Source organism: Halichoerus grypus, chromosome 8 (assembly GCF_964656455.1).
Source record: "Halichoerus grypus chromosome 8, mHalGry1.hap1.1, whole genome shotgun sequence".
Taxonomy (NCBI): Eukaryota; Metazoa; Chordata; class Mammalia; order Carnivora; family Phocidae; genus Halichoerus; species Halichoerus grypus.
Window position 1 is genome coordinate 6,092,672 of NC_135719.1, and position 13,382 is coordinate 6,106,053.

The 13,382-nt window shown below is 42.4% G+C and overlaps 2 protein-coding genes across 9 annotated transcripts in view; one reads left to right on the forward strand and one right to left on the reverse strand.

Annotated features, from left to right (window-relative positions):
* The window catches only part of WDR93 (WD repeat domain 93), a 43,401-nt gene extending 40,149 nt beyond the window's left edge, over positions 1 to 3,252 (reverse strand). For 6 of the 7 annotated variants that reach the window (XR_013450258.1, XM_078078881.1, XM_078078882.1 and 3 more), the window contains exon 1: positions 3,124 to 3,252. The gene's annotated coding sequence lies outside the window, so the exon portion shown is untranslated. Of the gene's footprint in view, positions 1 to 1,696; positions 1,857 to 3,123 lie in introns of those variants that run through there. The other variant, XM_078078879.1, reaches the window with a different exon arrangement.
* On the forward strand, positions 3,233 to 13,181 carry PEX11A (peroxisomal biogenesis factor 11 alpha). Of its 2 annotated transcripts, XM_036069910.2 has the most exons (3): positions 3,233 to 3,372; positions 8,795 to 8,910; positions 10,894 to 13,181. In XM_036069910.2, the coding sequence occupies exons 1-3, from the start codon at positions 3,317 to 3,319 to the stop codon at positions 11,463 to 11,465; spliced, it is 744 nt and encodes a 247-aa protein (XP_035925803.1). In that variant the 5' UTR covers positions 3,233 to 3,316; the 3' UTR covers positions 11,466 to 13,181. The 2 variants fall into 2 exon arrangements, with proteins under 2 accessions (XP_035925803.1, XP_035925807.1); XM_036069914.2 differs by lacking the exon at positions 8,795 to 8,910 and having other exon boundaries at positions 3,239 to 3,372.
* Positions 13,182 to 13,382: the final 201 nt, after the last annotated feature.

Here is a 13,382-nt window from a genome sequence, read left to right on the forward strand (position 1 = left end):
AGGGAAGTTACCAGAAGACAGCACATCATCTTCTCAAGCCCAAAAACCCATGGGACTATCTATTCTAGAGACTGGCACTTTCCTTATTTATCACAGGATTGTTACCACATCACTAAAGAATGATCTTCGTATTATAAGGATATCAGCAGAAACGGGTATTAACGAGTCACATCTTCCAGGCCAGCTCAAGATGATGGGTGCTTTGGCACAGGGAGAGGAAATGTGGCATCCTTGTTGCCTTTCTCCAGCTCCTACTCAGAGAGTGTCTGTCTGGGTTCCAACTAGAATCCAACCGCTCTCCTACAACTTAGGTCTTCTCCTTCTTCCATCTCTGCAAGTGGCTGTGCCCAGGCCAGCTGGGTAGTGAACCAGGACTGCTCTCCTTCCTTTCCCTCGCCTCCAACCAGATGCCCTTCAAGCACTTTTAATCCTTGCTGTCTCATTTGGTCCTTTCTCTCTAGGCCCACTGCTACCAACCGGGAGTTCTGTAGACCGAGTGCCAGGGCCTGTGAGATTTTTCTAGGGCCTACAGAAATGTTTGAGACTCGGAAAAAAAAAAAATAGACTAAAACAAAACAAAATCCTCACAAAATCAAAATAATTAAACATTCACAAAAATATTACAACTTATCAGCTCCAGTCTGCATGTGTGCATAACGTTTCAGTCCATAGAAAAGAACAAGTCATCTGAACTTCATAAAACTCAAAACTGTACAAATTATAAAAAGGCTTTCAAAATTACAGTTAAATAAAGGCATTTAATGTGGCACATGGGGTCCATTTTAAGATGCTGCACCTGCAGCAGAGTGGGGTCTTGCACTGTCAAAGCAATAAAAAAAAAATGACCTGGCATGCAGAGGCAAGAAAACACAGCCATAATAAAAGAGAAAAGTCAGTCAATTGAAGCTGACTCATCAACACAGTTATTAGCAGACAAATTAGCAGACAAAACAGTTATAAATGTATTTCACATGTTCAAAAACCAAGAGGAAATGTTAGCTAGCGATGTGGAAGTTGCAAAGAAACACAAGCTGAGCTTTCAGAGATGAAAACTACGATGTCTGAGATGAAGAATTCGTTCGATTACATTAATCACAAGTTCTCAGAGCAAAACAAATTAGATGGACAGAAGATTCATAAATTTGAAGATACAGCAATAGAAATATTGAAATAAAGAGAAAAAAATGAAGAAAGTGAGGTGTGGGAGAACCTGAAGTAGCCTAATATAAGTGTGATTGAAATCCCCATGAAAACTATAAACTCACAGATCCAAGAAGAAAAACAAGTCCTAAGCAAATGAAACACAGAGAAATCTATACCACAGCACATCATGAGCAAAACTAGTGATAAAGACAAAATTTGAAAAGCAGCCAGAGGAAAAAAGACATGAATAAAGGAACAAAATAAAGGATGACAGCAGATTTCCTAAGGAAACCACCAGTGAAGAACAGCAGAGCAGTGTTCTAGAACACCCAACCCAATAACAGCAGTGGACAGCTTTTTTTAAGTACACATAAAACCGTTATCAAGACAAATCCTATTCTGGGCCATAAGCCAGGTCTTAATAAATTTAAAAGTACTCGAGTCATACGAAGTATGTTTTCTGACCACACAAAATTATTTTAGAAATCAGTAACAGAAAGATATTTAGGAATACACAAAACCTAAGAAGACCTAAATAAGTGGACAGAGATACCTTGCTTGTGATTGGAAGACTCAATTTTGTTAAGATGTCAATTCTCCCCCAATTGATCTATAAATTCAACACAATCTCTATGATAGTTCCAGCTGGACTTTTTCTTTTTTCAAGGAAATTTAGAAGTTGATTTTATAATTCAAATGGAAATGCAAAGTACCTAGAATAGCCAAAATAACGTAGAAAAAAGGACAGAATTGGAGGATTAATACTACCTATTTCAAGAGTTATTATAAAGCCACAGTAATCAAGACAGTGTGGTACTGGCATCAAAATGCACAAATAGATCAGTGAAACCAAATAAAGCGTCCAGAATTAGACTCACATATGTATGCACAGTTTATTTTTGACAAAGGTGCAAAGATAATTCAGTGGAAAAAGGATAATTTTTTTTCAATAAAGCTGCAGCAATTCGAAATACACATGAAAAAGAAAATGAACTCTGGGGGTGCTCGGCTGGCACAACTGGTAGAGCATGCAACTCTTGATCTTGGGGTTCTGAGTTCAAGCCCCAGGTTCGGTGTAGAGATTATTTAAAAATAAAATCTTTTGGGGTGTCTGGGTGGCTCAGTCCTTAAGTCTCTGACTCTTGGTTTCCACTCAGGTCATGATCTTAGGGTCCTGAGATGTAGCCCCACTCACTGAGAGTGTGCTTGGGATCTCTCCCTTGTCCGCCCCCCACCCCATGCCCTTGAGCACACACTCTCTCAAATAAATAAAAATAAACCTTTAAAAATAAGTATTTTAAAAGTAATAAAATAAAAAATAACCATATGGTATGTGGGTCTCTATTTGTAGTCCTCCCCTGGGGCCTGCAAATGTTAAGGGCAGGCCTGACCAAGGGAATAAAGGTTACAAAAATAGGTGACCTCACTTTTTGATTGTAGGGGGTGTATTTTGTAATATTACTGCTATGGAACGGGTGGGATTCCACGTCTTCAAACCCCAAAGAACCAACGTTCAGTGGTGCAATTTCGTCGTAATCGATTCCTGTCTCCACTTTGTCCTTATTAACCCTTCTAGGATTTCCTCAGGTAGCAATCTTCTTCGAGTACTCAATGATCCGAACAGAAAATTCACTTTACCCAGATCTTCATGCCAGAACTACACACCACGCATTGGCTTCTCTCTGCTCTAACCATTTCCTTCCCCAGACCTGGAGCTGGTGTTGCTCAAGGGAAACCGAGGTACAGAGGTGGGAAATGATTAGGCCCCAAAGTCCCCAAGCAAAACCTCAGGGGAATCTCCATTCGGGATGCCGCATGGGGTTCCTGAGTTCCCAGGATCTCCGGGAAGGCCGGAGGCTGAGCAGATGCCCCCCCCCCCGCGCCCCGAGTCCCCCTCTAGGAGACCCTAGATGTCGAAGGGCGTCTGGGGACACGCGGGGAACCGCTGAACCCCGGGCCGGAAGCCTAGTTTCTGCTCACCTGCGCCGGGAGCGTGGCGTCGCCTTAGTAACGGCCACTTCCGGCCCCCACCGGAAGCCCGCAAAATCGTTCTTCGGGAGGCGTGCCGGCCCCCACTGGGGCGGGGAGACTCAGCTTCTCCCCGGGGACCCGGCGACACCCTTGAGGACTCGCGACTGAACCCGGGGCGACACGTGGCCTCGGGCCGGGAGCCATGGACGGCTTCATCCGCTTCACCAACCAGACCCAGGGCCGGGACCGACTCTTCAGGTGAGGCAGGTGCCCGCGGCCTCCACCTCTTCCCGGTGCTGCGACCCGAGCTGGGTCTCGGGTCTTCCGGCGTCGGGAGGAGGGACTCGCCCAGTGGACGGCGGCGGGACGGAGTTCGGGTCCGGAGCCCTTCTCGCCGGCACTCTGCCGGACCGGACCCCGCGGTCCCGCCGAGCCTCCGCCGGACAGCCCGGCGTGTGGCCCCGGAGCCGCCCAGGCCCTGACCGCGGTGGACCGGTCCACCAGCGCTCTCCTAACCTGGGAGAGACCGGGTCCTCTCCACTCAGCGTTCTTCCGGGATTTTTTTTTTTTTTTTTTAAGGATTTTGGTTTTTTTAAGTAATCTCTACACCCAAGGTGGGGCTCGAGCTGGCAACCCCGAGATCAAGAGGTCCACCACTCCAGCGACTGAGCCAACTGGGTGTCCCCCGGGATTTTTCTTTTTCTTTTTTTTTTTTTTTTTTTGGAGATGAACTTTGGGTTGGCATTTGCGGCCAGGGAAGTCAGCCACTTGGTTGTGGCTTCAAATACCCCCATGAAATGCTTACGGAGAGACAGAAGTCGTATTTATCTTCTGTTACTGCCCTGTCTACCTCATTGAGATTGTAGGGAAGGAAAAATTCTTCCTCTACCCTCAAGGTCTTTCAACTAGACTAAGAATTAAGTTTACACGGAACAGGTTCACAGCAGGGGGAAAAGAAAAGGTGTGTGCACAGAGGCCCAGTATTGAAATTAAGACCTAGAGAAATGCCCCAGGCAGGCAGTGTTTCTACATTTTAGACAAACAGACAATACATTTGTGAGGAATTGACAGGATAAAGGAAACAGGTGTTTGGGAGCTTCATTTAGGCGGGAATCCTAAATCGGATTTAGGCTGAGGTAGCAGGATTAGGAAAAAAGTAACGAGGTTTGTTTCTACAACTTTCTCTGTTTTAAAGCTCCTATCTCCGGTGATAAGGATGTCTTTTTACTTCCTTAGGAGAGGGAGGGTATTTTTCATATGGGAGATGTGTTTTCTACTTTCCGGGGGACAGAGGAGGGTCTGAGTGTCCTTGCACTGGCTGTCTCTTAAGTAACTTTTATTTAGAATAATCAGTATGCCCAAGTGGCACATTTTGGGGTGGCCTACCCTCCCCCCCTACAGTTGCCTTTTCTGAAACTTCCCTGGAAGTTTCGTACGTTAAAAGTTGAGCTGATAAGTTGTTCCATTTCCTTGAACCAGTGTCTTAGTTCTGACAGGTCATTTTAGTTAAACTCATTTCAGGAGGCAGCGGTGCAAGTGTGTTCTCAAAGTTAGGCCTACGGTTCAAATAATCAGGTAATAAATAAGGCATTTCTATGGAAACAAAAGAAAAACAATGATTCATGATTAGATCAAATTATAAGCCAGTTTCGGAGTTCTCAATGCAGCCAGTCGAGGATTTCTAGTTGTCAGGTTTAAAGCATCTTTACATAAAATGAGGGCAGACTGTGGCAATCTGACAGAGTTGCTTGGTTTGTAGTTTGAGTATCTCTGGTGATCATTTTGAGTGGCTCATAGAGCACCAGGCATGAAGATTGCTCATGTGTGAGCTGTTGTGATTTTTCTGAAGTTCGCATCAAGTTGTTCATATTCAGTCTGCAGGGCTTTAGGAGAAAGGTCAGTCTTAGTTATCAAATGACTTCAAGTCAAAAATAGAAAAAATATTAGTTTGGAGAATTGTAGCCAGGCATTGGAAGAAACTAGAAGAAATCAGGATCTAGTCCAGTTTATAATGACTTGTATTTGAATCTAATATCCACAAAGGTGTGTTATTGAAACATAATTTTTTTTTCATATAATCACTCTCATTTTACCAAAGATAGCCAAATCAAGACTAATTTCTTTGCAAAATAAGCCTAGTTTGGATAAACTTGGCCTGATTATTTATATAAGTGCAGCAAAAATAGTGATTAATCATATAGGCTCTTTTTTTTTTTTTTTTTTTTTTTTATTTGAGAGAGAGAATGAGAGACAGAAAGCATGAGAGGGAAGAGAGTCAGAGGGAGAAGCAGACCCCCCACTGAGCAGGGAGCCTGATGCGGGACTCGATCCCAGGACTCCAGGATCATGACCTGAGCCGAAGGCAGTCGCTTAACCAACTGAGCCACCCAGGCGTCCCCATATAGGCTCTTTTAAATCTGCTTTGCTGGAGCTTTTTATAAGGAATATCCATATTGAACTTTAAACGGCCGTTTGATGCCAGAAGCCAAGCCAAATACTTGCCATCAGACTTCACCTGTAATACCTACAGGTTAAGGTTAATTCCTCTCTTCTTGAGGTCCCCCCGAATATCCTGAGGTTCTTGCACCTGTCAGGAAGTGACCTCCTTTACTCACCTGGTAAGATTGCTGGGAGCCCTGTAAGCAAGCTGTCAGGCTGTTTTTCCAAAGGGCTTTGCTTGCTCCATAGAGTCACCCTTAGTGCCTTAAACCTGTCTAGTCATATCCGAGTTAATGCCTGTCTCCCAAATGTGACTTTCCAGTCAAAGCCTTGGTAATATAACCCATGCTTCCAATTGTGTCCTGTTACAAGGAGAACAAACTCTTACTGAACTTACCCAAATAAATATGTTGTCAAAAAAAATACAAGAATTCAATGGGAGTTTTTGAATTCTGGAGGGATCAGATAGGGAGAAAAAGAAATTGTTGTAAATCATAGCTTAAGAGAAGAACTTTTCTTAAATCTGGAGAAACAAAACATTAAAAAATTATCAATGTTTCAAGCAAAAATGTCACAGTTGTAATTATCCTCCTCAGTTCATTTAGTCCCATGTTATTTATTCTTGATCTGCTTTAATTCTGTTCTTCCATTAGTTTCAAAAATTATTTCCCAGTTCAGTTTTATGATCTTAAGGTTATCAGAAACCTGTATTTGTCAAAGTTCCTTTTTATGAATCTCTCAAGATGAAACACATTTGCAGGAAACTTTTGTAAAAGGATCTGAGTAAAGTATTAATTGTCTATAAATGATAAAAAAGTTAAAAATGGCCATGGTTAAAGATCTGATTAAAGTTTGTCAGGGAGCAAGAATTCCTGTTCTCTCAAAGATCCTTCTAGCTAGACTAAGAATCAAATTGACCTGAGACGGATTAAAAGAAGAAAATCAAATTTAACAGGTGTACACACAGGGTATCCACCTAGACATGAAAATTCCAAAGACAGGCAAAATGAGGTGTGTGTGTGTGTCTGTCTGTCTCATCCTGAGCTAAGGAGAAGGGAGTACAGGTCTGGGATTTCAGAGGAAAGAAATGCACTTCACAGAGGAAAGAAGAAGAGCAGATGTTTGGTAATTAAATGTTTACCCTACCATACAGATGGGTCATTCAGATAAAATTTATCTCTGCTAATAACCTTATTCTGGGAAAGACCTTCAGTTTAGATTCTGTACAGTTAAGGGAGGGGCAGAAATTTCTCTTGAGCCCGTAGGGTCTGAGAGAAGTAGGATTAGAAAAAAGAAACGAGGTTTGTTTCTACAACTTTCTCTGTTTTAAAGCCCCTAAAGGATGTCTTTTTATTTCTTAGTACAGGGAGGATATTTTTCATATGGGAGATGTGTTTCCTACTTTCCAGGGGACAGAGGGGGGTCTGAGTGTCCTTGCACCGGCTGTTTCTTAAGTAACTTTTATTTAAAATAATCAGTGGGCACATTTGGGGGCAGCCTGCTCTTGGCCCCTACAAGAGTCTGCGTGTGAAATAGTTTTGTGAACTGTAAAACCAAGTACCATATGGAGAGCGCCAGACAACTAACTGCACCTCTAAGTACTGAAAATACTAAACAGAGATTGTGCTTTCATACTAATTAGTTCATGAAGTTTCTTTTAGAAATTTGATTGATTCTCGCTCAGTAATAAAGAATAAAAAGGAACTTTGACAAATACAGGTTTCTAAATCGTTAGGGTTGTGGTTTCATTTAACAGCTTCCCTTCTCTTCTGGGTGTGCTCGTGCTAATACAAACAGTCCAGTACGCATAGCCCCAGTCATGAGACTTTTGGAAGCCAACTTTATGCCAGATTTTGTTCTCAGTGTGTTACCACTGTTAATTCATTTAACCCTCATCACAACCCTGAGAGGTGGATACTCTGAATGATTCCCATTTCACAGATGGGGAAACTGAAGCAGGAGGTTAATAGGAACACAGTGGCAGAGCTGAGATCTAAATCCACGCAGTTGACTCCAATGCCCACCATTTTAATGACCAAGCCATACCACTGTTGTAATTAATTTGGTAGATTTTTTTAAATGGTCACATTGTATACAAGCTTCATTAAAAAGAAGGCTTCAAATGCAGTGCGCTCAGAATGTACCCTACAAGGTTTACAGTGAGGTTGGTTAATAAAATAATTGTTTAGGATATACTTTTCCGCAAGATCTGAGATCTCTGGTATTCATTTCCCAATCCCTGTGGTGATCTATAGCTCCTGTAAACTAACTGGCATTCATAAAATAATAGCTGGGTTTTGGACGCATTCCTGTTATTAGCCCAAATCTGAGAAAGGGGGGCTTATTGGCGTGACAGGCTTGAGCCCTGTAGCCAGGAAACTACTTTAAAAGAGAGAGATTCTTTTTTACTTCATCCCCGATAACAAGTTCACCATTTTGGAAAATGTGCCACATTTTTATTGAGAATAATATGTGTAGCCTGCAGGGATTCCAGTGCAGTTACAGGCCTGGGGGAGACAGGCACCCGCTTTGTTAAATAGACTCCGGTGCGTTTAGATGTTTGATCATGTGATATAAAACTCCTCATGGGTTACACTGCTGTTAGTAAGGCAGTGTTATTTGTAGTCGTAACAATAATCACTTTACTGACTATTTAGTATTAAGCAGGAGTCTGTATTTATATAAAATCCTAACTAGTTTTGAAAGACCAATATAAAAGCATATCTATACATATTCACGTATTGGTGTGTATTTGATCCTTTTACAAAAAATTCAGTAATGTGCCAACTGAACTTTTCATTTGGTTCTGGTTTGAGTGTATGTCCGATCACATAAGTAGGTGGTGATACGTAAAAAGTTCATTTTAGAAATCTGAAAAATCGTTCTAACTGGAGAAAATAAAGAATATGGATCGCTGCAGACTTAACATGAGGGAGATTTTTTGCAATTTCCACTTTGACTCTACCCATTTCTCTGTGCCAGCAACAGGCCTTTTGAAGGGCTGTTCACTATTACTACAGAGTTCTCTTTCATTACCTTTGGGTCACATTTCCATCACATGTTCTACCCTTTGGCCTCGTGGAGTGACTGTTGCAGAATTGTGCTCTTGTAAGAGCCACTTATATGAGAAATTGTCTTGGAAACTTTGCTTTTAGCAACACATGTTTCTCCTTTCCTTACTTCATGAATCAAGTTTCGTTTGGTTTGTAAATCATTCTCCTCATTTTTTTTTCCATTTCAGAGCCACTCAGTACACATGCATGTTGCTTAGATATTTGTTAGAGCCTAAAGCTGGCAAAGAGAAGGTGGTAATGAAGCTCGAGAAACTGGAGTCCAGTGTGAGCACTGGCCGTAAATGTAAGTACCCTGTCTCCTGAGGGACAGTGGTTCCTGGTTTCAAATCGTCAGACCCTGTAATTTACAAAATGCTTTCTAGATCATTGATTTCTAATCCTTGAAGTTTTTTGATGAAGTTGACCAGTAAAGCTGCCTTCATGAAATGACAGGCCAAGAAGATTGAACGTTTGCTATAGACCGTTCACCAACACCCTCCTGTGTGCACATGTGGTGCTATACCATATCTCTGCTCAATCACAGCCAGTGGACATACAGTGTTAGCTCACCTTTAATTCTTAGAATTATACAACGTTTTGGCAATCCCTAACATGAGCTTCTGGCTTGTGGAAGGCCTTTGTATTCTCTAGAACAGAATAGCTTGCCTTTTCCCCTTCTTCTCTTGAGGGATTGCTAGAGGAAATCGAGGGGTGGTTCTCGGCCTGTTTGTGGGATGGTTTCATGTTACAGGCAAAAGTGAAGTCTGTGTCTTGCACTCATTTAATTCATTTTAATAATAAAGCATACTGGGAAACCCCATACTTCTAGTAACAATTGCATGCCTGAATCTTAGTTGTTTGATAAGAATCAGATGTTGTTACAGTAGGTAGGCAGAGATGATAGAATGGAATGTAGAAATCCGATGTTGAACAATTATTTTTGAGCAACTACTTTGGGTAGAGAGCTGAGCTTTATAAGAGAAATAAGATTACATGGTATAAATAATGTATAAGATTTAGTGCCAAATATATTAGCTAGGATAGAGGGGGGGAAAAGGTTTGGGAGGAGGTGGAACTTGAGGTGTAGCTAGAGAGAAAGGGAAGGAGAGCCTTTTTTCCCCCCACGAAGGCTCAAAACTGTTACGAGCAAACCATTGTATTGGAAGGTCAATGACAGAAGACTTAAGTTGTCAAGGGTAGGGTGAGCTTTTTTGGATGACTTTGAAGGATAGAATAAGAAGTTCTCAGATTCTTTAGTATGTTAGAACTCACAGGTACTTTAGAGGTCACTAGTCTCTGAAGTCCGGGAAGGACTTACCCAGGGTCATTCACCCAGTTGATGCAAGAGCAAGAACTGGAACCCAGGATAATTCATTACGTATTCTCTTTTGTGTTACTTTTGTTAAAATAATACCAGACATTCTCCTGAGATTCTAAGTCTCTTGAGGGTAGCCACTTTTGAGCGTTTGCTGAGTCTAAGATATAGTCCTTTAAGGAAAGTACTTCTTTTGTATTATCCATAATGTTTAGGACTATAACTCATTCTAGTAGGTGCTCAATAAATATTTGTTGATTGATACATCCCTTATTAATTGAATTACATGCTCAGATGAGGATATGCCTTGTAGTGATTGATTTAATTCAACTAGGAGTCACATACGACAATATTAATAGTTTTCCCAGCCACTAAATCCTACCATCTCTACTTTGTCTTCCTGACAGTAGGGAGCCAAAAGGGGTTTGGACCACAAGATGGCAAAATGATAATGGTGTTTTATAAGAAAAGCCATCTTTGTCTGGAAAGTAAATAAAATCTAAGGCATCAGACTCTCCAGAATGTTGGCATCTGGGTCAGAGAAATAGCCACAGTGAATCAAAGCTTCGTATGTGCAAAAATAAATAAATAAGTAAATAAATAAATAAAGTTGCATCTAGACTTCATGTTATAGTACTTTTCTTCTAACGAAGTATAGCTGGTGACATTCAAATGTCACAATCCATACTCATGATTGACCTTGCCTGAAGGATGTTGTAAGCCAATGTTAAGGTATTTGCTGGAACGGAGGTGATAAATTTAAAGAGTCACTGTCTTTTGTGCCTTCCAGGATCATTTTGGGTGTCCTTAATATACTGCAAAGTCCTTCCTTATTCCTGAGCAAAGACCGAGCCTCAAATGACAGTCATTTGTCAAAACACCAGTGCTGGCCTCTCACCCTGATATAGGGCTTCTGCCTTCATATAACATAGTCATTAAGCATTTGTTACCTGTCGTGGGTTCTTCTTGCAGGGTTCAGACTAGGCAATGTGTTACACGCTGTGCAGGCGACTCAGCAGAGCGTTCACGCCGCCGACCTGGTACCCCGCCTGTGCCTGACGTTAGCCAACGTGAACCGTGTGATTTATTTCATCTGTGACACCATCCTGTGGGTGCGGAGCGTGGGGCTTGCCTCTGGCATTAACAAAGAGAAATGGCGCATGTGGGCTGCCCGCCACTACTACTATTCTCTCCTGCTGAGCCTGGCCAGGGATCTGTACGAAATCTCCCTGCAGATGGAACAGGCTGCACACGACAGGGCAAAGAGGGAGAAGTCCCTGTCTCAGGAGCCTCTTGGGTACAGCGTGGCTGATGAGGAAACAGAATGGCTCCAGTCCTTTCTCCTTCTCTTATTCCGATCTCTGAAGAAGCATCCTCCCTTGCTCCTGGACACAGTGAAGAACTTCTGCGATATCTTGAACCCCTTGGACCAGTTGGGGATCTATAAGTCCAATCCTGGCATCATTGGACTTGGAGGTCTTGTGTCCTCCATAGCAGGCATCATCATCGTGGCCTGTCCTCAGATGAAGCTGAAGATGCACTGATGTGGTTTCAGACTGAGGACTAGTGCCTGCTTTAAAGACAACGTCTTAGGATGGACATTTGCATGAGGCACAGACCATGTCAGACTGCGCAAAAGACTTGTTCACATGAGCGTTTAGTGACCAGTGGCGTGAGCAGAGGTGGGGCCAAGAATGGAGAAAGGGGGCGCATGAAAATATATATGTGTTTTTTAGAGGGCTGGAGTGACTTCTGAATTTCTGAGTATTTTCCTTTCATCCAGCATTTATTGAACATCTCTTAGGCTCATCGTGGGAGCTTACCGTTTGCTGAATGTATAAAAATTGAAAAAGGCCCCCAAAATTGAACATTAATATACAGCGACCTTTGGGTTGTGCGCCTCACTGCTTTTGCCCAACTACCATCGGTCTGATACCCAGCCCTCTCCCAGACCTAGTACAGGCCTCTTATTCCTCTGACCAGATCCCGACCCCCCCACCCCCCCACCCCACTTCTCCCTAGAGCCCCATGCCTAGGCGTGGCGGGGGGAGGGGGGCTGGGCTTATAGCCTTTCATCATGGCAGTCCTGTCCTTCCTCTGTCCAGAAGTAGAATCAGAAACGCATCAGGCACCTTCATGGTAGATATGCTTACTTTAGGTAGTGCATTGAGTAAGCAGAAATCAGAAGCACATAGGACTGAGGTACACATAATATGGGAGGTCACAACAGGTGCCTGTGGGTGGCCTGTGACAGATGAGGAAACAGGTTTAAAAAACCAGCCAGCACCTCATTCCTCTGACTCCCAATTCAGTGTTCTTTCGAGGATAGTTCATTGCCTTCCTGATTGAGTGGAGGTGTGAGACTCCAGAATCCTGTACAAAAAGCCTTTTTTAGAACTTTGTTAGTGGTTTATATAAAAATTAAAACTGTGTCTAGATTCATCAGCTAGATTTTTTTATTTAAAGCCATATAACAGTTTGGGCACTACCACATTAATTTTCATCGAAAGTTATACAGTTAAGAAATTTCATGAATACTCTGAATGAAGGAGCATCACAATTTTCTATGATAAATCAGACTTCATATGTGTGAGGTGGTTGGGGGAGTGGAAAAGAGCAATAAGGGGCTAGTGGAAAAGGCCATTTATTCATGGTCCTACTTCCCATCTTGGGTGTTGAGTTATTTGTGATTGCAGATCCTCTGATTTGAGGGAAATGAAGCAGAAAAATAAGATGCCATCAAGTAGGAGGCCAATGTCAGTCCTATCAGTAAAGCCATTTCACTTACCTGAATGGAAATGAGAAAAGAAATGTACACTAAATAAATTTCCCATAAATGTGAATGAGATTCTTTTTTTTTTTTTTTTAAAGATTCTATTTATTTGTTTGACAGAGAGCGAGAGCAGGAACACAGGCAGGGGGAGTGGGAGAGGGAGAAGCAGACTCCCCACTGAGCAGGGGCCCGATGTGGGGCTCGATCCCAGGACCCTGGGATCATGACCTGGGCCAAAGGCAGATGCTTAACAACTGAGCCACCCAGGCGCCCTGTGAATGAGATTCTTAAAAAGCAGGTCCTTGGCTCTCTTATTTTTAAAGTGATTAATCAAGATAATGAGATTTGAGAAAATACTTCGGGAATTTTAAGTGAAATGAAAGCTGCTAGGTCAGGGCAAGTAAAAAGTTTAAGCAACCGATTTTACTTTGTCCGGATCCTCTACTGTTGTAGATTAATTATGTCTAATAAATTTCTAGACAAGAGACTCCAGTATCTGTGAATGTGTTCTGGGAATGAAGAAGCGCTAAATGAAGGGCGATCCAGAGATGACCAGAGTATACACAGTTGGTAGCGCTCTGGTAAAATGAGCTCTCGCCTGGAAGATCTAAGCTGAGGAGGAGGATGAAGAAAGACGTAGATTGGAACGTCTGGGTTGAAAGAGACCTCCGAGGTGATCTCATCCAGG